Source organism: Antechinus flavipes, chromosome 3 (assembly GCF_016432865.1).
Source record: "Antechinus flavipes isolate AdamAnt ecotype Samford, QLD, Australia chromosome 3, AdamAnt_v2, whole genome shotgun sequence".
Taxonomy (NCBI): Eukaryota; Metazoa; Chordata; class Mammalia; order Dasyuromorphia; family Dasyuridae; genus Antechinus; species Antechinus flavipes.
Window position 1 is genome coordinate 544,719,153 of NC_067400.1, and position 20,108 is coordinate 544,739,260.

The following is a 20,108-nucleotide window of genomic DNA, read 5'->3' on the forward strand; positions in this document are numbered from 1 at the left end:
TCCAGATGCCTTATGAAGCATTTGCCTATGTTTGAATGCACATTTTAATAGGTTTTCTGATGTGTCCGTTACAAGGATGAGTTAAGTGATCTCGTTGACATGTCATTATCACATTTTGAAGTTAAACAGCTACAGGATCTATGAACTCTCATCACACAGTTAATTACTTCTGGATTTTTCCATGCTCTTGAAACATATTCTATTTATGTAAAAATCCCTCGAGAACCATGGGTTGCCTTTGTCACCACGGCATGGCCAGTGGTGTAAAACCTCTCTACATCTGTCAGATTTCTCCATGTGAAGCCTAATTGCCTAATTTCCATTTGAAAGTAGTGCCCTGACATTAAAACGACATAGACCCACCAATGATCACAATGATTTCCTGACACCTATAAGGAAAGGGAGGGGTGGTGGTGAATAATTCACTAATAAATATGTGTACAAAATGAAGCTTTGCCTTCAGAAGGGAAAAAGTCTGAATTTATGGCTACAGACGAAGTGTTCCTCGGGAGAGAAAAAAAAATAAGAAAAAGAAAAAGGAGAAAAGGAGAAAGAAAAAGAATTGAGCAGATTAGCATCAGCATGAGTCTACGGGGGCCAGATGGCTCACTGTGGAAAGAGAGCTTTCTCCTGCTTTATTCCAGTAACCCTGACTAGCAAGTTGCAAGCCTGCTAACAGAGGAGAGAAATGATCTCATTCCTCAGTCCAGCGCATGTTTCTTCTTCTTTCTCATGTGCAACTTGAACTGAAGGAAATTTGGAAAAGGGAGAGGGAGAGAGATGGGGGAGGGAGAAAGGGGAAGGGGGAGGCGGATGAAGAGAATGAACACTTTTTACTCTGACCATGAGGGAGACTACAGATGCAAACCAAGACTGAGCGAGGCTGAAACGAGTTTTGATGTCCAGAAAGGATAAAACAAGGACAGAAGGGAAGGGGAGGGGGAGGAGAAAGTACATGCAAAATGCCAACTTGTTTGTTAACCTAAGCTTTCTTGATTAAATGCCATGGGAAAACCGTGACTAGAGCAGGAGACAGGGCATAGGGAGTGATGGAGCCCTGTGCAAGGGTGTTTAAGGATGCTTCAAAACCATTATGCTCACATTTCTAGGTGGGCTGGGGGTGTTTGTAATAATCTGTGGGCTGCAAAGGAATACTGAAAGGGGCATGGCGTGGCAGTGAGAGACATTTGACCAGCCATCTGTTTGGAACTCTATCTCCAAGGCAGCAGGGATAATGGCCTGAAGCACAGAGAAGGGAGAGCAATTTATTGTTGCTGGGCAAATTGGACGGAGCACAGCTCTAAGATGGGGAGGGAGAGCTTCTACAAAAGTTCCAAAGTCAGTTTCTGAACCCCAGTCAGGCTTTTGGGCAGTGGGCTCCTTGTTCATAAACAAAGTTTGCTAATGAAGGTGGTGAAGAGTTTCTGCCAGAAATAAAAGTAGAACCTTCAGCATAGGGGAGACAAACAGATTAGTGGATGTTTATGTTGCTGCTTAAAGTTTATGGAAGACCAAAAAGGCACAATACATCTTCTCACATGCTAATCTTTCCTACAAGTGAGCACAGGAACAAGGATTGTTCCAATTTAAAAAGCTAGTCCTTGAAAAGAATGGAGTCCATGAGTCCCACTTTGGGCAAGATTTCCTAGGAATCTAACAGATCCAAAATAAGCCTGGAGCCATTAGAGCTTGTTTGTTTCCAATATGGCGGTTTCTCAATCATCATCCTTCTTGATTTCTGCAGCCTTTGACACTGTTGATCACTCTCTGCTCCCCAACACCTTCTTCTGGTTTAAGTGTCCATGGTTCTCTTATGAATCTGACACTTCTTCTCAGTCTCCTTTGCTGGATCTTTTTCCTTATTCCTGCTAATAGTAGAGTGTTCCTCGGAGCTTTTCCCTGAACCCTCTTCTCTTTGCCTTCTATGTTATTTCACTTTTCTCATATACTCCCATGGATTAAAATTTGCTATTCAAATGAATCTCAAATCTATTTAACTAGATGTAACCTCCCTTACAGTCTCACATCTTCAAATGCTATTTGTACATCCTGAACTAAATTGTCCCATAGATATCTTAAATTCAACATATTAAAACCACTCATTTTCCCAAAAAAATCTCTCCTCTTTTAACCTTTCCTATTACTATTGAGGGGACCACCTAAGTGCCAACCTCAACTCTTCACTCTTCCTCACTCTCTCATTTTTTTTTTTGCTGAGACTTTTGGGGTTAAGTGACTTGCCCAGGGTCACACAGCCAGGAAGTGTTAAGTGTCTGAGGTCACATTTGAACTCAGGTCCTTCTGACATCAGGGCTGGTGCTCTATCCACTGAGCCACCTGGCTGTCCCCCACACTCATTTCTTTTTAAATATCTAATCTGTTCCCAAGTCCTGATGACTTTAGTTTTATAATCTCTCATGTATGTCCCCTTTTCTCCCTCTGACACTGTCACTATCACCATACAAGTAGAGACTCTTATCACCTCAAATCTAGACTCTTGCAAATGTCTACAGATAGGTCTTCTTTACTCAAGTCTTTCCTTATTTAAATCCATTCTCCATTCAGCTTTCAGAATGATCTTCCTAAAGTGCAGATCTGACCATGTCATCTTCCTCCCATCCAGTAAACTTCAGTGACTCCCTATCAGCTCTAAGATAAACAATGAAATTCTTTGTCAAAGCCCCAAATCATTTCACCCTTTCCCATCTTTCCAGTGTATTTACACCTTATTAACTTCTATGATTTGTATAATACACTAAGAATAGCCTCCATTTTGTTCCTCAAAAAAGATACTACATCTCCCAACTCTGTATATTTTTGTTGACCATCCCCACCACACCTGGAATACTCTCCTTTCTCATCTCTGTTTCTTCCTTCCTGGCTTCCTTCAAGCCACTAAAATCTATAAGAAGCCTTTCCCAGTTTGTTTTAGTGCCAATACCTTTCTTTTGTTGACTATCTCCAATTCATTCCCTATACAGCTCGTTTCTATGTAGTTGTTTGCAGGTTGTCTCAACTGTGAGCTTTTTTAGGGCAGGATCTGCCTTGTGCCTAGGACAGTGCCTAGAACATAGCAAAGTGCCTAATAATGCTCATCAAGAACTTGGATCTTTTCAACAATGAGGTGATTTGGGTCAATTTTAATAGATTATGATAGAAAAGGACATCTACATCCAGAGGGAGGACTATGGGGACTGAATGTGAATCACAAAACAGCATTTTCACCTTTTCTGTTGTTTTTTGCTTGCTTGTTTTTTTTCTCTCTCATTTTTTTCCTTTGTGATCTGATTTTTCTTGTGAAGCATGATAAATATGGAAATGTGTTTAGAAGAATTACACATGTATAACCTCTATTGGATTACTTATTGGCTAGCAGAGGAGGGAGGGGGAGAGGGAAGGAGAAAAATTTGGAACACAAGATTTTGCAAGAGTGAATGTTAAAACTATCTTTACATGTATTTTGAAAATAAAAAGCTATTATAAAAAATGCTCATCAAATGACTGACTTCCAGCTGATATTTAGAGAGTATAAAAATTTAGTGTACATATTCCTTCAGCATCTAGAAATCACTCTAGCTACTGACCCTTCTTGCTCAGCTGATTGTCCTGTTTTGATCATATTTTATTTTTACACCAAGATTTGAGGGCTAGTTTGGCTGTTGGCCCTAGGTGCAAGCAGTGCTGTGAAGGAGAGAGATGGCCATGTCTTTGCAAAACAGGCATCCTGTGCCCCCAGCTACATGATATTTTGTTTCCCAAATCTTTGCTAACTCGGCAAAGTGATTTCTGCTTCTTATATTTTATTTTCAGAGCATCTCTCGGGCATTGTTTTTGTTCCATTGCCTCACTTTTTCCAAACCAGGACTGGGAAAGATCATTATTTACTCTCCAAATTTTGGCTGGGCTCAGTTTACATCACGTGTTTACTCTTAGCTGGTTTACAAACTGACTGCTGGGTCTAGGTCTTTCTCATGCTGCAGCCCATTTCAACCATTAATCCAAAAGACATTGCAAACACTATGCCTTCAGTATCAATACATTTTCTTAAAAATAAATGTTTAAATCTAGTAACTCAAAAGGAGGCTTCTATGCAAACTCTACAAGTAAAAGAAGGAAAAACAATGCCTTTCTTTCTTTCTAGGAGAGAGGAAAATGAGCCGTAACATCTCAAAACATAATTTGGGAGATCAAATAAGTATTTGGAGTTCCAGTTTTGAATTTAAAATTTAGAAGTGTGATTCCTAAGCTTGCAAGATGTGTTTGATTTCTTAACTTTTACTCCTACAGAATAAGAAAGAAACAAGATATAAGACTGTTGAACTAAAAAGGTAAAAGTAATTATTTGTCTTTGCCGCTAAAGTGTTCAAAGTAGGAAGCAACAAGTTGGAGGGGCAGGAGATGGGATTGGGATGTCATGGATCCTCATGCTATTACAACAAAATACAGAAACTTGAATGCATATTGTCATGACCAAAGTGACATGTCTTTGTTTGATCAGGAGACTGCTGTTCATCACTTCTCTCCTTTGAGTCTGCTTCCTTGACACTGCTCTGCTCACTTGGTGATCTGTTGCAGGCTAAAACAAAGCAGAGGTATGGGGGAAAAATCAGTCAACTCTCAAAGCAGTTAGCATAGCTATTTCACAGGAAGCATGGGTTTTCAAACCATTGATAGTCTTTTCTAGGATTTCATGTTATCCTGAGATACAGAACTTTCTCCTGGCCAAAGTTGATGGGCCCCATCTAATGTAATTCTATTGGATTGATTTGATATCTTGTTAATATAATGTTTCTCTTGGCAAGGTCTCCTTCATCTCATCTGTCAACTCTTAATTTAATCACATTTCAAGATATAAACAGGCTGACTAACTCACCTGTCTATAAGGAAAGGTAGGGGATGTATAGACTGGAAAGAAGCAGAAATGATCTTCCCTATAGTTGAGTCCTGAACAAGGACATAGGGAATCAGACTGAAGGAAGAGATCCAATAAGTCAGGGAGGAATTCTTAACCTGAAATTTGTATTTTTGTTTTGTTTTGTTTACAATTTTAGAAACTGTATTTCCATGTAAATGATTTCCTTTTAAGTTCCTAAGTATTTAATTTATGCATTTAAAAACATTTTTCCGAGGAGGGGTCTATAGACTTTACCAGATTTCCAAAAGGGTCCCCTCAATAGGTTAAGCAGCTTTGATTTATTCTGTGGCCACTATGTGGGTTTTGTTTTGTTTTGTTTTGTTTTTTTCTACAGTTTACATTAGAAAGGACCAATTAGTGAATTTTTAATTTATGACATTTCTATGTATTGCTACACAGTTGATATCATAAACTCAAAAAACATCTTATTTCAGAAGGTTAGAGAAAGTTTATAATTAAAAAAACAAACATTTTATATTTATATACATACACATGTACATGTATGTGTGTGTGTGTCTACACATACACTGACACACACAACCCTAATAAGTATAATTTACAAGAGCAGCTAGGTTTCACAGAGAATAGGGTGCTGGGCCTGAAGACAGGAAAACTCATCATCATGAGTTCTAATCTTAGCTGTATGACTCTGGGTAAGTCACTTAACCCAAATTTACTTCAGTTTCCTCATCTGTAAAATGAGCTGAAGAAGGAAATGATTTTCATTAACTTTTCTAGATTAACTTTTCTAGAAGGAATCTTGTTGGTCCCTTCTTCAAAGAACCTAGAAGTGTGCCATTCCCTAATTTTTAAAGGAGATTTTCCCTAGGATTCTGAGATAGGGTCATAATGATCACAGAGTGAGCACAGAAGGAAAAAACAAACACAAAAATACCTTCACTTTGGTATCTTTGCCAAGAAAACCCCAAATGGAGTCATGAAGACTCACACAAGACTGAAACAACTGGAAAATATATAAGAAGAGATATGAGCATGATTCTTGAGAAATTTGGGGAAAGAGAACTGACTTTGAGATGGGGTGGGTTGCAGTATGTAAAGGAGAATGTAGGTCCTGACATGAGCTCTGAAGTGAGGAGCAACTTCAACAGGTGAAAATGCTGCTTCCCCTCACCTGAATTCCACTCACCAAGCATTGTCTGAGCAAAGACCCAAGAAAAGGGTGAGTCAAACTAACAATAGGCCCAAAGAGAGTAGTTCAATTTGATTGCAACACAATTTATGTGAAATTATAAAGTTTGAGGTAAAGCTGGAGCCAGATTGAACAGGGACTTGAATGTAAAGATTGGCAGTTTATGGTTTTTTTTTTTTTTAGCAGATAAAAGGTATCTATGGAAAGTTTTGGAGGAGAAGAGTGACCCAGAAAACATTCAGTCAGAAAAGCATTAGGAAGGATGGATTGGAGAAGAAATAAAATGGAAGCCAGGAGAGAGCTTAGAAATCTAGAGGCAGCTGAGGGGTTCAGTGTCTGAAGAATATAGTAAGAACTTCTTCACTTAGAGTAAGGAAGATCTGAGTTCTGAGTCTATCTCAGATACTCACTGTGTGATCATAGGCAAGTCATTTTATTTCTCTGAGTCTCAGTTTCCTCAGTAAAACCAAGGTGATGATACATCTATCTCCTATTTTTTTGAGGATTGAATGTGTGAAGTCCTTTGCAAATCTAAAAGCACAAATAAAAAGTCCTGATGGCCCACACAAAGGAAGTTACTGAGAGAAGAAAGAATACTGTTGCCACAGATTTTATACAGATGGAAATCTGTATAATCTGGCAAATGAAAATGTGATTGTATGTAATAAGAGAGGGTAAGAATCAGAGAGGATACCCATGTTCTGGATCCAATTGGACAAATGGTGACATCATCTATGGAACTAAAAAAATTGGGAGGGTAGACATAGAGTGTAGTTTACAGAGGGACAAAGCAAAAGCAGAGATGAACAACTAGCTGTCTCAAGATCAGAGTGCCTGTTTATAGATGTAGTTATTATCAATATACTGACAACATTATTACTGTCATTCTATTATTAAGCACAATCTTATGCTATTTTAAAGAGATAGAAAGTATTGCGTGAATTTCTTTTATCACCACAAATAAAACACTGTAAATTTATCAAGACTGGGTTCATATTCCCTTGGCTTGTCAGTAACTCAGTGCCAAAAAAAAAGTGATTGGGCTTTCTTCTTTCCTAAGTTAACTTAACATCTCTCTGCTTCAGCTTTTATTTTAATTTTGAAAATGTAAAACTGGGATAATGGATGCTTACTCTATGTTTTCCCTATTCTCCCTCACTTAAACCCAATTCACTTGCATGTCATGGCATTGCCTCCCTGATATCATGGTCCTCTTAGAGAATGAAGGACAAACAACAACCTCATAGGAATTTAAAAAGTAAATGAAAGAACATATAGGATAATTGTAACCCAAAATCTTTATGGGGACAAGGAAATTAGCTGCCTATTTATTCTCTTCAATTTTCCCCATAAAATACAGTAGGCTCTAAAATGAACAAATATATCGTGACAAATACCTTGAATGCAGAAGTGCAGCAAAGGAAGGAAATGAAAACATTTTCCTTACAAATCAAGAAGTTTATGCCTTTATTCATAAGAGCTGCTCACCCAAAGCACAGTGAATCCTTCACAACCAATAGTGATAATTATTGTTCCTGATGAAATGTTTTAAAATTTTTTACTGTCAGTTAATAAGCATTTGTTAAGTACTTGAAACTCTATATTATTAAATATATTTTCATAGATTTTTTTGGTTTCTCTTTAACTCAAAGCTTTTCCTTCATCTTTTTATTCCACCTGGATTCTCTTATTTTCAAACTTCGGAACTACTAATTTATGCCTCAGTTCCTTCTTCACTAAATGGAACACATTTTAGTAGTTTATTGATATCTTCAATATTGCTTTCATTCTTGCATATTTTTTCTGCATCCTTTGCATTTCCATTAAAATTATTTTCCTCTTTCCCAGTTCCCTTTCTCAGGAAATCTACTAATTAGAAGAGAGAAAAACTGAGCTATACAGGATGTGAACTGGGAGGACAAGAATGTCACACTGATGACAGGATAGAAAGCTAAACTGAGCAGAAAAATTCATCCATAGTAATAATACATTTTAAGATTTATAATGTGTTTTTCCCACAAAAACCCTAGGAGATGAACAATGCAAATTTTATTATCCTTATTCATAGGTGAGGAAACTGAGGCGTTGAGAAGTTAAGTTACATGTCTAAAGTCACACAGGAAATGAATACAAGAACTGCAGTATGAGTCTGGGTCTCTCTGGCTGCATTTTTTTCCCATTACATCTCATTGTTTCTCTATTTCATTAAGGCCAATAGACAAGACAAATGTAAGTTGGTTATAAAGATGATGAAAAACAAGACTCTCTCCAGATTTCTAAACATAATTTCATGCAGAGGTCAGCACGGTTTTACTTTCCAAAATGGCAGTTGCAAACAGTTCTCATTCAATTTGCTTAGCTTCCAAAAACTCATTGTCCAGACCCCAAAGCACTAGTGAAGTCAACAAGCATTTAAGTGCCTACTATATTCAATGTACTATGTCAGTAAAGAGGACGAAAAGACGATAGTGAGACAGTCTCTGTCCCCAAGGAGTTTTGAGGAGATACAGCACATTCACAAAGAAGAAAAAACAAAATATATAAAAAGAGAAACCCAAAGTTGGTTCATAGGATGAGCAGAGATGAGCCCTGAAGGGAGATTAAGGTTTTCAGTGGTGGGGGCTAAGGAAGAAGAACATCACAGGCAGGAAGAACAGTCTATGCAAAGTGACTCTCATTGATTGGCCAGCAAATGTTGTCCTTCCTTTTTCAAGAGGACCAGGACATCAGGGAGGAGATGCCATGACATGCAAAGGAGTTGGATCTTAGTGAGGGAGGGCTGGACAAGGCCATCTACCTCAGTTTCCCCTCCAGAGCCCTCTGGGTCCAGTGGCCAGAGAGAGATCAGGAGGACTGGAGATGGAGATTAAGGTCTTTTATGTGGATTAAGGTTTTTGGAGATTAGGGTGTCATGGTAATTGTTATTGCTTGTTCTTCATTCTCAAAATGACATCATGGGACCAAGCAAGGTCACCAGCCTCACTTTTTCCTCCAGAACCATCTGGGTCCAATGAGAAGCTATAGATCAGGATAATTGAAAATGGCCCTGGAGGAGAATAGGTTCCAAGTCAAGCCCCATTGGTCATTTTGGGGGCCCTGATTGGCCTAGAATGAATATAAATAATAATTTTTGTCCAAAAAACCTGAGGGTATCCACACATACACTCATACATATACACACACACATACATATATTTATATTTTTTTAAATAGGTAAAAGAAGCCATTCTCTGCCTCATTTCATACCTAGCCTTAATCACTAAATAGGTGTTGCCTCAGTCAAACTGAGACCTTTGCTTAGAAAGGCCGAGGTCTCCCACTGCATCAGGGGCTATCTCCAGTCATCCTGATCTACATGTGAAGGAGAACATGAGGCTGGCAACTTAGCACAGCCCACCCTCAACTAAATCCAACTCACTCGCATGTCACAGCATCACCTTCCTGACATCATGATCCTTTTCAAGAAGGAAGAACAATAACAAACATGACTAACCTTCTATTGCTAACCTTAATATCTTAAGGGTTCTTTCCTTCACTGAGATTAATTCATCATATAGGAAGAAATCCTTCATCCTTTACAGCATTTTTCTTCTTTCTGAGTAAATAAGCCTACTTCAGGAAAACCAGGGGTTAAACCTTGCTCCATTTATGGAAACCCTAAGATTTTTCAGCTAAGATAGCAAAATTAGAAAAACTCGATGGGAATCTTCATAGAGGCACCAAGAAGACTGACAAGAGGCCTTTGAACTAGGACTAATGCCCCAGACTTCCTCCAGTAATCTGGCTCTAAAACCATTCAACCCCTGCTAATTGGACAAGTCAGAGACGGGACACTCTATCAGTCAACTCAAGAAGCAAGAACCTTAGATAGTAAATGATCATCAAACCAAATGGGGACTCAGACCTTCATGGGGGGAGTCAGTATCATGATTTGAAAATTTAATTTGTGAGCACAAGATATATCTATTTCCTTGAGTGACTTTTGCTGCCCAGGAAGCAAAGAAAAATTATAAATATATATGCATTAACGTGTGTGTATATATCTATGTGAATATGTGTATGTGTGTGTGAGGGGAAAACCCTCAGGGTTTCTGGACAAAATAGAAACAAATGCTATTTACATTTACTCTGAGCCAATCAGGGCCCAAACAATGACCTCATGGGAGGTATGTTGTGGGAAAAGATCATCATAAAGGGCTGTGTGAGGGGGAGGATTTGAGAAAAACTGTTCAGGAAAACAATACACAGCTAAGAAACCCTAAACTGACAGGAAAACAGAGACAGAGACAGACAGTTATGTCCCCAAACATGTGCACAATTAAGAGGAAGATTGCAACTCAAAAAATGTGCCATAAGAACAATTAGGACTAAATTTAAGAAATTTCACAAGCAATGTTAACTCTTCATAAACGCAGCTAGAAGATGGTGCTCTATAAAGAGCAAGTTCTATCCAAAAGGGAGTCCACAGAGGCGTTTCTATAGCTCTCTCCCCAAGTCAGACTGGAACCCATTATTATAATAGCTCAGAGAATAAGTTAAGTAGACAAGTTGAAGTTTTTAAAAATACATTAACAAGGGGCCTGATGATCTGCCAAAAGAGCCTGCCAGCATAGACAGCTGGAGGACTGATTTTTCAGTCAATACTGAAAGGTGGAGGCTTGAATCTCTGAGTCAGCCTGCTGCCTTATCTCCCATCAAGGCTCCTGTTTAATTTTACAGGGTAACCTTATGAAGTAACACGTCCAAAAGGAGCAGATTCTTAATTCATTGAACAAAAGCCTTGTGTTTGAAGTTCAGATAGAGTATCAGTTGTTCAGTCCATGTATATGTTTGTGGAGTTTACTTATAGAGTTAAGTGGGATTTCATGGGAACTCAGATGATGCTTTTGTTTCCATTGTAAGTGAATAAGGGAAGGGGAGTGTTGGTATGTCTTCAACTGGCACAGAAACCGGCAACCAATACCTCTCTTAGAGCCTTGGGGGCTGTCAAAGTATGAAGGCATTTGTTAGGAATGATATTACTCAGTGATAGAAAACTCTATCTTGACTCTATTGAGGACCTACAGATGGAGAAGGAAGGAACCAAGGGATTATCATAATCTTGGCTTTCAGGTAACACCTGGTTAAGCAAAGCTATAACTGAAACAAGATAACCAGGTTTTTGCAAATTTGTTCAATTGTTTTAAGTCATGTCCAACTCTCAAGACCTCCTTTTGGGGAGGAGTTGTGGCAAAGGTATTAGAGTGATTTCCAATTTACTTCTACATCTTAATTTATAAATGAGTAAATCAAAGCAAACGGGGATAGGCGCCTTGCTCAGGGTCACATGGCTAATAAATATCTGAGAACAAATTTGAGCTCATCCTTTCCTTAGCCAGTGCTCTCTCCACTACACCGCTGAGGGTGCAAAAGTACTTGCAATACAGAAATAAGATTTCAATTAATTAGTTGGTAACATAAATTAATTAAACTAGACAGTCTGTGGCTTTCCTTTGGCTGGCATTGTACCTCAAGTGACCTCCTCAGTATCCTGATTTGAAAAGTTAATTTGGGAACACATGATGTATCCATTTCCTTGAGTGACTTTTGCTGCCCAGGAAGCAAAAATTGCTAGTTCCAACTCTGCTACTAAGATCCCTAGCAGATTTGATTAATGAGGTGAGTCCTGACTCTTTCCTTTAAAGACCTTGAGATAGAGCTGGAGGCAGAGCTCTGATGGTAACAAGATCCATAGTCTAATCTTGGTAGTCTTTATTAGCTTGCCCCAGAATGGAGCAGCTGGTGAAGCAGTGAACTGGGAAGATTCATCTTCATGAGTTCAACTCTGGCCTTAAACATTTACTAGCTGTGGTACCCTAGACAAGTCACTTACCTATTTGTCTTAGTTCCTCATCTGTAAAATGGGCTGAAGAAGGAAATGCTAAACCATTCTAGTTTCTTTGCTAAGAAAACCCCAAATAGGGTCATGAAGAGTTGGACAAAACTGAAATGACTCAACAAAAATAAAATCATTTTGAGCTTTTATCCTTACTGTATTTATTTGCTTTTTATTTTATTTTATTTTATTTATCTGATGAGGGCACAGCATCCTGAGTAGTCCTGTGCCAGTGTCTCTCATGTCATACAATCAATTCTGAAGTACTTAAGAGATACCTTGTGCCCTCATCAGAGAAGGTGCTGTGTTCTGTGGGCAAAGCAGAACTGAACTAGTCCAAAAGAAATGTGAGATGCCCAAAATTAGAGAAGTTACCCTAATTGTTCATAGGGACTATTTGTGCCCAACATGTGGCAGAGCAATCTGAGCTGGCATTGGTCTAATCAGCCACGTAATGATGCCATTTTGGTCCTCTTTGAGTACGGAGGACAACAGCCAAACTAACCAGCCAATTTTTTTATTTATCACCTCTTGCCAAGAATGAAGCTCTCTGCAATGAATCAAGGTGAGATGGCAACAAATGAGACCCTACCTCCAACCAGAAGGTGACTCTAATGTTCTGAACTAGCAAACTTTACGTACTCTGTACTGAGCAGTATGTAATAGCACCAGTAGGGAATGAAAAGTTCATAGTGGACAAGATTGTGGAAGTCCACTGTTCTTTACAGAAGGCAGAAAGCACGCCCTCAAAAAACCCAAATTGGGGTCATAAAGAATTATACATGACTGAAAACTATTGAAGAACAAAATCCAGTCTGGGTAGTGTTCTTAGCCATTTTTGAGCTCCTTTCTTCCATGTACTAGGATTATTACTGTTGCTGCCAATAATTGTTGACCCCCTTCCCACGCTGTTAACCATAATGGCTATGGCAAGGGCACTGTTGTTCACTGGAGGAAGTCCTAGGAAGCAGAGTCCATTAGGAGGTGTACCTGGATAGGGTCAGGAAGAGCTAAACATGACTGAAATGACTGAATAAAAAAACTGGTTTATAAATAATGGAGAGAAGTTTGTGGAGAACTTACCCGTGAGTTTCCCTTCCCAGATCTACATCTGTGAATGTGCTTAGAGCTGGGGACATCCAAACTTTGGGTAAAAACGTGGTTAGCTCTCAGGAAGCTCATAATCTAATAGGGGGCTAGACATAAGCATGAGGAGCTATAATGCACAGCTTACATACCAAATGCACTAGAAAACTAGAAAGTGGAGGTGAGAGGGATGAAAGTGGACGAGCAAGATGTCTAGAGGGAAGATGTCAGGGAAGTGAAGCATGGTGAGAGCAGCTGGCCTGATACGGGCTACACTCAGCAGTTAGGACCTCAGGGGTCGGGACATGGGAGTCTGAAACAGAAAAATTAAAATCTCTGGGCCAGGAGGCAAGACAATTAATGAGAAGATGGCAGGGAGCTCCAAGCTCCATGTCTAGAATAATGGACACTTTCACACACACAAGCAGTTTACCACTAAAATTCAGAATTGCTTTGGGTTTTAAGGTAGTTGATCCTATGCTAGGTCAACTATTTACAGGAAGGGAATTATCACTTATTAAGCTTATATCATGTACTAGGAACTGTGCTAATTGGTTATATAAATATAACTACTTGATCCTCAAAACAACCCTTAAAGATAGATGTTATTATTTCCACTTTTTGGTCAGTCATTTTTCAGTTGTGTTCAACCCTTTGTGACCCCATTTAGGGTTTTCTTGGCAGAGATACTAAAGTGGTTTGCCATTTCCTGTGCTATTTCCAGTTTATTTGAAGATAAGGAAACTGAGGCAAACAGGATTAAGTGACTCGTTGAGAGTCACACAGCTAATAAGTGTCTGAGGCTGCATTTAATCTCAGTTCTTTCTGACTTCAGACCCAGCTTTCTAACCAATGCACCACTTAGCTACCTGCTACTAGTGGAAAAAGAAGGAAACAAGGTAGAGAACCTGAGATTCTACAAGTGTGAGAATTTCACTGTAGTGTCTCTCCTACTACTCCAAGCCACAGTAGATATATACATAAGGGGATGAGCCTTTAGTGAGTTTTTAATATAATTGCAATATGGAATTAGCTTTGTCTTACTGTCTTGAAGTTAAGATCACTTTTAATTAATGCATAAAATTTACAACCATGGTGAGGAGCTGCTGCTGCTGTTTCTGTTTAGCATCAGAAAAGGAGTTTGATACTGCTATTTCCAAACAAAATGGTGCGAGACAAGCTATTTACAAATGTTTATAAACACACATTGAAGAAGGGAGCTCAAATCACCTGGGGCCCTACAAGGATGAACGAATATCATCCCAAATTCTGCCATTATAGGATTACAGAATTTGTAGTTGGAAGGGACCAGAGAGTTTGCCCAGTTCTACACTAGAGCTTCTTAGACTTTTTTCTATTCACAAGTCCTTCACTCAAGAAATTTTTATGTGATCCCAAAAATATACTTATGTATAAAACCGTTATACAAATCAAAGATTTACTTATAACAAATCCACATTCAATTTTGAGACCCAGAATTTGTAGTTGGAAAAGACCAGAGAGTTTGTCCAGCACATGAAAAAGAATATTTTCTACACTAGAGCTTCTTAGACTTTTTCCATTCACAACTCCTTCACTCAAGAAATTTTTATGTAACCCCAAAATATACTTAGGTATAAAACAGTTATACAAATCAAAGATTTACTTATAACAAATCCACATTCAATTTTGAGACCCACAAACCATAGTTAAGAAGCTGGACTCTACAGCATCTCCAAATGTGATTGTCTAGTCTTTCCTTGGAAACTTCAATGATGGTGATGAAGTCCTGGGTCTCTAGGTGGGGTTGGCAGAGAAAGCCTGAAGTACTGATAAGATTATTCTCTGAGCAAGCTGGGAAAGGCAATGATGGGGATCAGCTCAGCTTTATAGTCCCAACCCCACTATTTTGTGGAGGTTTTGGGTAATTCCACCTTACTGTATCCAGTCAGAAGTCCAAGTTAACTTACTCTTTCAGGGTGCTAATTCCATTTTAGGATTTAACCTGCAAGTCAATGGAATACTCTTACCTCATGGAGTATTCTCTTTCTTTTGGTTATGAGTTCCCTGGGAACTTGTGTTTTCCCTTGTTAATTGTTTAAAAAAATCATTTTCCTTGCTAATTGTATGCTCTCCCAATTCTATTTCATATTTATGATTCCTGGTATTCATCATATCTCTTCCCTTTTTCTATAACCTCTTCTCATAAATAAACCTACCTTTTGCCAAAGAGAATGGCCATTGTGGATTCATCACATGACCAAGACTCAACATTTGCTGCTAATTGTCCTCCTCAATCTCATCATTTAGTGCTGAACCTCAAACACATCAGCTGTGGTGGGGATGAGTGGATCGCTCTTAAGGGAGTTATGAATAGCTCTCACTGTCAGGAAGTCTTTCCTTATATCAAATCTAAATCTGCTACTCTACCATGTTCATCCATTGCTTCTAATTCTGCTTTATCTTTTCTTCCTCCTTCCCTTTCTTCCTTCCTCCTTTCTTTCTTTTCCTCTTTCCATCATCCTTTCCTGAACCAAAGTCCTTCAAGTTCTTTTGAGAAGCGTGGTTATATTTTGATTTTTGACCAAAATTACTTTGAATATAGAGGTTTTCTCCAATAGCTTGACTGATACCATCATTCTTTGGTTATAGAAATTCTGGGATATTTTATCTCCTCTGGCCAAATTTTGACCAGTGCTCTCTAGAAGTTCTCTCTAATTTCTCTACTTTTAATGAACCATAATAGATCCCCAAGACTCCCCATCATTTTCTTCTCTGCCTTTGATTTCTTAACAAACATCCTTTGGTTCTATGTAGATATGTGCACCAAATGACATCACCCACCTTGCCCCACTAATATATTCCTCCTTCCTTTGGTCTATTATATTTCCTTTCAAATATCAAAGCTCTATTGCTAGAAATTATTTCAGAGACCATTTGGTCCCCAAATCCCTCATTTCACAGATAAGAAAACTGAGACCAAAAAAGTGACTTCCACTCCCCACCTCTGTTCAAGCTCCTTAATAATAGAGATCATTTATATTTGTATTTTCTAGTACCTGGCACATAATAGGCATTTAATAAATGTTTAGCTGAAAGTCATACATCATATTCAGGGACTCACAACACATGTATATCACCAGCTTTCTTTGTATTTCATTCTTTTCTACCACTCTTAGAAGTCCAGTATTCATATTGAATTCCTCAACTTCTTCAACAACCCAGTCTTTCTTCTTCATCTCCTTTCAGCCCCACGCCCACATGGATCAGTCACTATTAGACCTCATCATCTCCTAGAATTAATTATACCAACTCCAGGAGATGTTCATCAAAAGCCTAGTGATTTTCCCTTTCTTTCTCCATTCCCCTCACTTCCCCAGAGGTAAACAATGATTAAGAGAATTCAGGAAAGTTGAGAGAACACTTAATCTTCCCTTGGGCAAGGGAAAGAATTGGGACCATCTAGCTCACAATTGGGATAAGGGACATTGTAATGTTATTGTTAATTTTCGGAAGACAGTCTAAGAAGACCCAGGTGGAATAAAGCTTGTGCTTGCTTTACAGCTGGGATGGTGTTTGTCAAAGAGAATCATTTAGGTTCATCGAGTCGGGTGAATTCCAATTTGTGAATAGGTAGTGAATAAATAGTTTTATAAGGGTGGATTTGGGGGATCCAAAGGTCCTTTCTGAAGTAGGAAATGGCAAACTATTCCAGTATCTTTGCCAAGAAAATCTCAAATGGGGTGATGAAGAATCAGACATGACGGAATAACAAAGAATCCTTTCAGAATAAGAGTGAGAAGTCTCCATGGCCTATATCTAACACGGCATTCTCACCTGTACCATTTCAGGAAAGGTGACAGACAGACCTCACACCAGGAGAAGCAGTCATGAAAAGGAGTGAAGGAGGTTCCAAGTAGCCCTAGCTCTTGCTCAGGGCTATCTGTCTCAGCCGATGAGTTCCCATTCTCTCTCTTCTCCCTCCCCCAGGATCTGTAAATCTGAATCAGCTGTTTTTTCTTAAGTAAGACAAAGTACCAGAAGTATTTTGAGAGAAATCCTTGGTGTACTCACCATATGCTCCATCAGTATTGGGGAGCAGATGCTGACTGTCTTCATACCTCCCAACAGCAACAGTCTGGCCATCTTGAATTCCCAGAGTATTTGCTTCTACAAAAAAAAGCAAATGGAAAGAAACAAGTGACAATATATATTATATATTCCCTATAGCAGAATCCTTAATAGCAAGGGATTCTGAAATAGCTGAAAAGGTGAAGTAGAAGGCTTTTCTTTGAATTCCTATGAACACAAAAAACATTTCCCTCAGTACCATACTTCAGTTCACTTTTTTATAAACCTGGCTTGTATGAAGTTACTTTTAATAAAGTAACATTTAATTTTAAAATGCTTATAACTCCAAGATGGAAGCTGTTTAGAATTTAGAAAATTTCCTGCTTAGGAAAATTAAGAGGGGAATGATTCAGGGGTCCTCAAACTATTAAAATAGGGGGCCAGTTCACTGTCCCTCAGACTGTTGGAGGGCCAGCCTATAGTAAAAACAAAAACTTTGTTTTGTGGGCCTTTAAATAAAGAAACTTCATAGCCCTGGGTGAGAGGAATAAACATCCTCAGCTGCCACATCTAGCCCATAGGCCCTAGTTTGAGGATCCCTGAAGTTGGAACCTACTATATACCCCGACTGTTTCTTCTTTCCCTCTATCCATCTTTTAGGTACAGTCCATACCCATAGAAAAAAAGGAAGGGAGAAGGAATGCTCTAATGTCCTCTCCTCCTCAGTTATTCAGCAGCCTAGAAAAAAGAGGAGACCTCTAATGGCATGGGTCAGAGCCATGACTGAAGCAATCCCTCCTAGTCTTAGGGAATTCAGAGTTGGAGGAACACCAGGAGGCCAAGAATCATAGTAATACTTCTTTTTTTTATAGAGCTTTAAGGCTTATTTTAAAGCACTTTACGTGCATTAGCTCATGTGAGTCCCACAACGACCCTCTAACCTAAATGTTATTATTAATACTGTTTAACAGATGTAGGAACTGAGGCTCAGAAAGAATGACTTATGCAAGGTTTCACAGCATTTTGATGTATTTGAAGCAGGATTTAAGTTTAAGGTATTCTGATGGTAAGTCCAACACACAGTAAAGAGCCTTCTACCTACTTATTGATAAGATTTCACCAGAATATATAAAATGTCCCACTAAACACTGTACTGCTGAAACTTCTTCACTGGTACCATCTGCAAGCTTAGATGGTTGAGATGAAGTCGACACCATGGGGAGGGGAATCCTTAAATGGACATCTGATGGTTATTAAGAGGATCTGTCCCAGAGAGAGGAAGATTTGGGTTCAAATTCAACCTGGGACACTATTTGTGTAACTCTGGGCAAATCACTAATTTCTGCTTATCTGTTTCCTCATTTGTAAAATGGAGATAATAGTAGTACCTTCCTGCCAGGATCAAATGAGATAATTGTAAAACATTTAGCATAGTACCTGGCACATAGTATTATTTAAATATTAGTTATTATTATTATTATCTATAAAATGGGTATAATATTACCACCTAATTCCCTCCAAGGTTATGAAGATCAAGTGAGAGCATATTTGTTAAGTGTTTTGCAAACCTTAAGGTTCTATAAACTATTATCTCAGTGTGATAAGCAGTTTTTCTCTAAGTGATGAAGAGTCCTTACACCATTTGTGGATGCTGATGAGTTCTTTGGTTCTGCTCTGCATATGCTAATGCTGTAGTCCTCATTATTTTCTAATAGTGTAAATACTTACTCTCTGCTCACTCAGAGTGCATTTTATACCTCACAAACAGCAAAGAAAATTTCTTTAAATATTTGTTAGGAGATTCCACACTTCTATCTGCATTAGTAACTTGTAGACAGCCTTATCAACTAGCTCCTTGGTTACCACAATGAATAACAGAAAGCACTGAGTCAGTTTTCTCTTCTGTAAAATGGGAATAATGGTGGTTGATTCAGACTACATTTCCTCTAAGGTCCCTTCCATCCTTACAGTTGATTCCAAAATTATATGGTTCTGGACCTGTCTTTTCTCACTCCCAGAGGAAATGGACAAACCATATAAAGTCTGTGCAAAATGCTCACTGAAACGATCTCCTTGACTTCACACTGCCCCAAAGAATAATTAATGCAAAGAACTAGAAAGTACCTGATGATTACTGATAAAAAGCTGATGTCCTAAAGGAGATAGTTTAAGCAAAGAGAAATCACTGAAAAGGCTATTATGATATAATACCTTTTATATCCATCCCCTCCCCACCCCATCCCTGGTTTTAAGAGATCCTGCCTTGCTAAGTGAAAGACAGCAATAGCCATTAATTATTGTCGGTTTCTAGTGTTTCCCTACCTATTCCTCTACTCCTCATCTCCCCAAGCCTTTGGATAAGGTGGTGGGTTGTAGAATAGCCCCCATCTCCTGTCCCAAGTTTGTAGTTTACTAGCTGTTCCTGAAGCTGTTTTCATGGGAACCAGAGTCCCGGGAGAGCTCATTACCACCCTGGCCCCCTCTCCTCCTTTCCCTTCCTGATAGAGATCTCAGCTCCTTTTCCCCCAAGGAAAAAGTGTCAATGAGGTGCAAACCTATGGAGAACAAACACTACTTTTTGGTCAGATCTCAGCTCTTATGCCAAGATCGTGAACTACACTCCACCAACACAATTTTGGTGAGAAAAAAAATTAAAGAAAATCTGAAAGTAATTTGCTCCCTGGGAAAAAGGTCAGTTCCAAGTTTTTGGGAACACCAGCCTAAATGAATCTCCATCTCTACTACTATTTTCTCTTACATATCTTACTTTGCTACCTGCTTTATCTCTTTAATTTCAAATTAAAAATTTTCTTAGTTCACTCATTCTCTTTCTCTCCTTCTCTCTCTCTCTTTCTCTCCTTCTCTCTCTCTCTCTCTCTCTCTCTCTCTCTCTCTCTCTCTCTCTCTCTCTCTTTCTCTCTCTCTCTCTCTCTCTCTCTCTTTCTCTCTCTCTCTCTCTCTTCTCTCTCTCTCTCTCTCTCTCTCTCTCTCTCTCTCTCTCTCTCTCTCTCTCTCTCTCTCCTCTTCTCTCT

The 20,108-nt window shown here is 38.8% G+C and overlaps 1 protein-coding gene and 1 long non-coding RNA gene across 2 annotated transcripts in view; both read right to left on the reverse strand.

Moving 5' to 3' along the window:
- Nucleotides 1-4,315: 4,315 nt before the first annotated feature.
- LOC127555207 (uncharacterized) lies at nucleotides 4,316-16,932 on the reverse strand. The gene is made up of 2 exons (XR_007952182.1): nucleotides 16,843-16,932; nucleotides 4,316-4,576 (listed from the first exon to the last, which is right to left on the reverse strand). It is a non-coding gene; the product is annotated as an uncharacterized LOC127555207 (long non-coding RNA).
- Nucleotides 16,933-17,011: 79 nt separating this feature from the next.
- LOC127557383 (guanylate cyclase soluble subunit beta-2-like) overlaps nucleotides 17,012-20,108 on the reverse strand; it is a 77,952-nt gene continuing 74,855 nt past the window's right edge. The window contains exon 15 of the mRNA XM_051990717.1: nucleotides 17,012-17,175. Within this exon, the coding sequence (XP_051846677.1) occupies nucleotides 17,012-17,175 (164 nt within the window). The remainder of the gene's footprint in view (nucleotides 17,176-20,108) is intronic.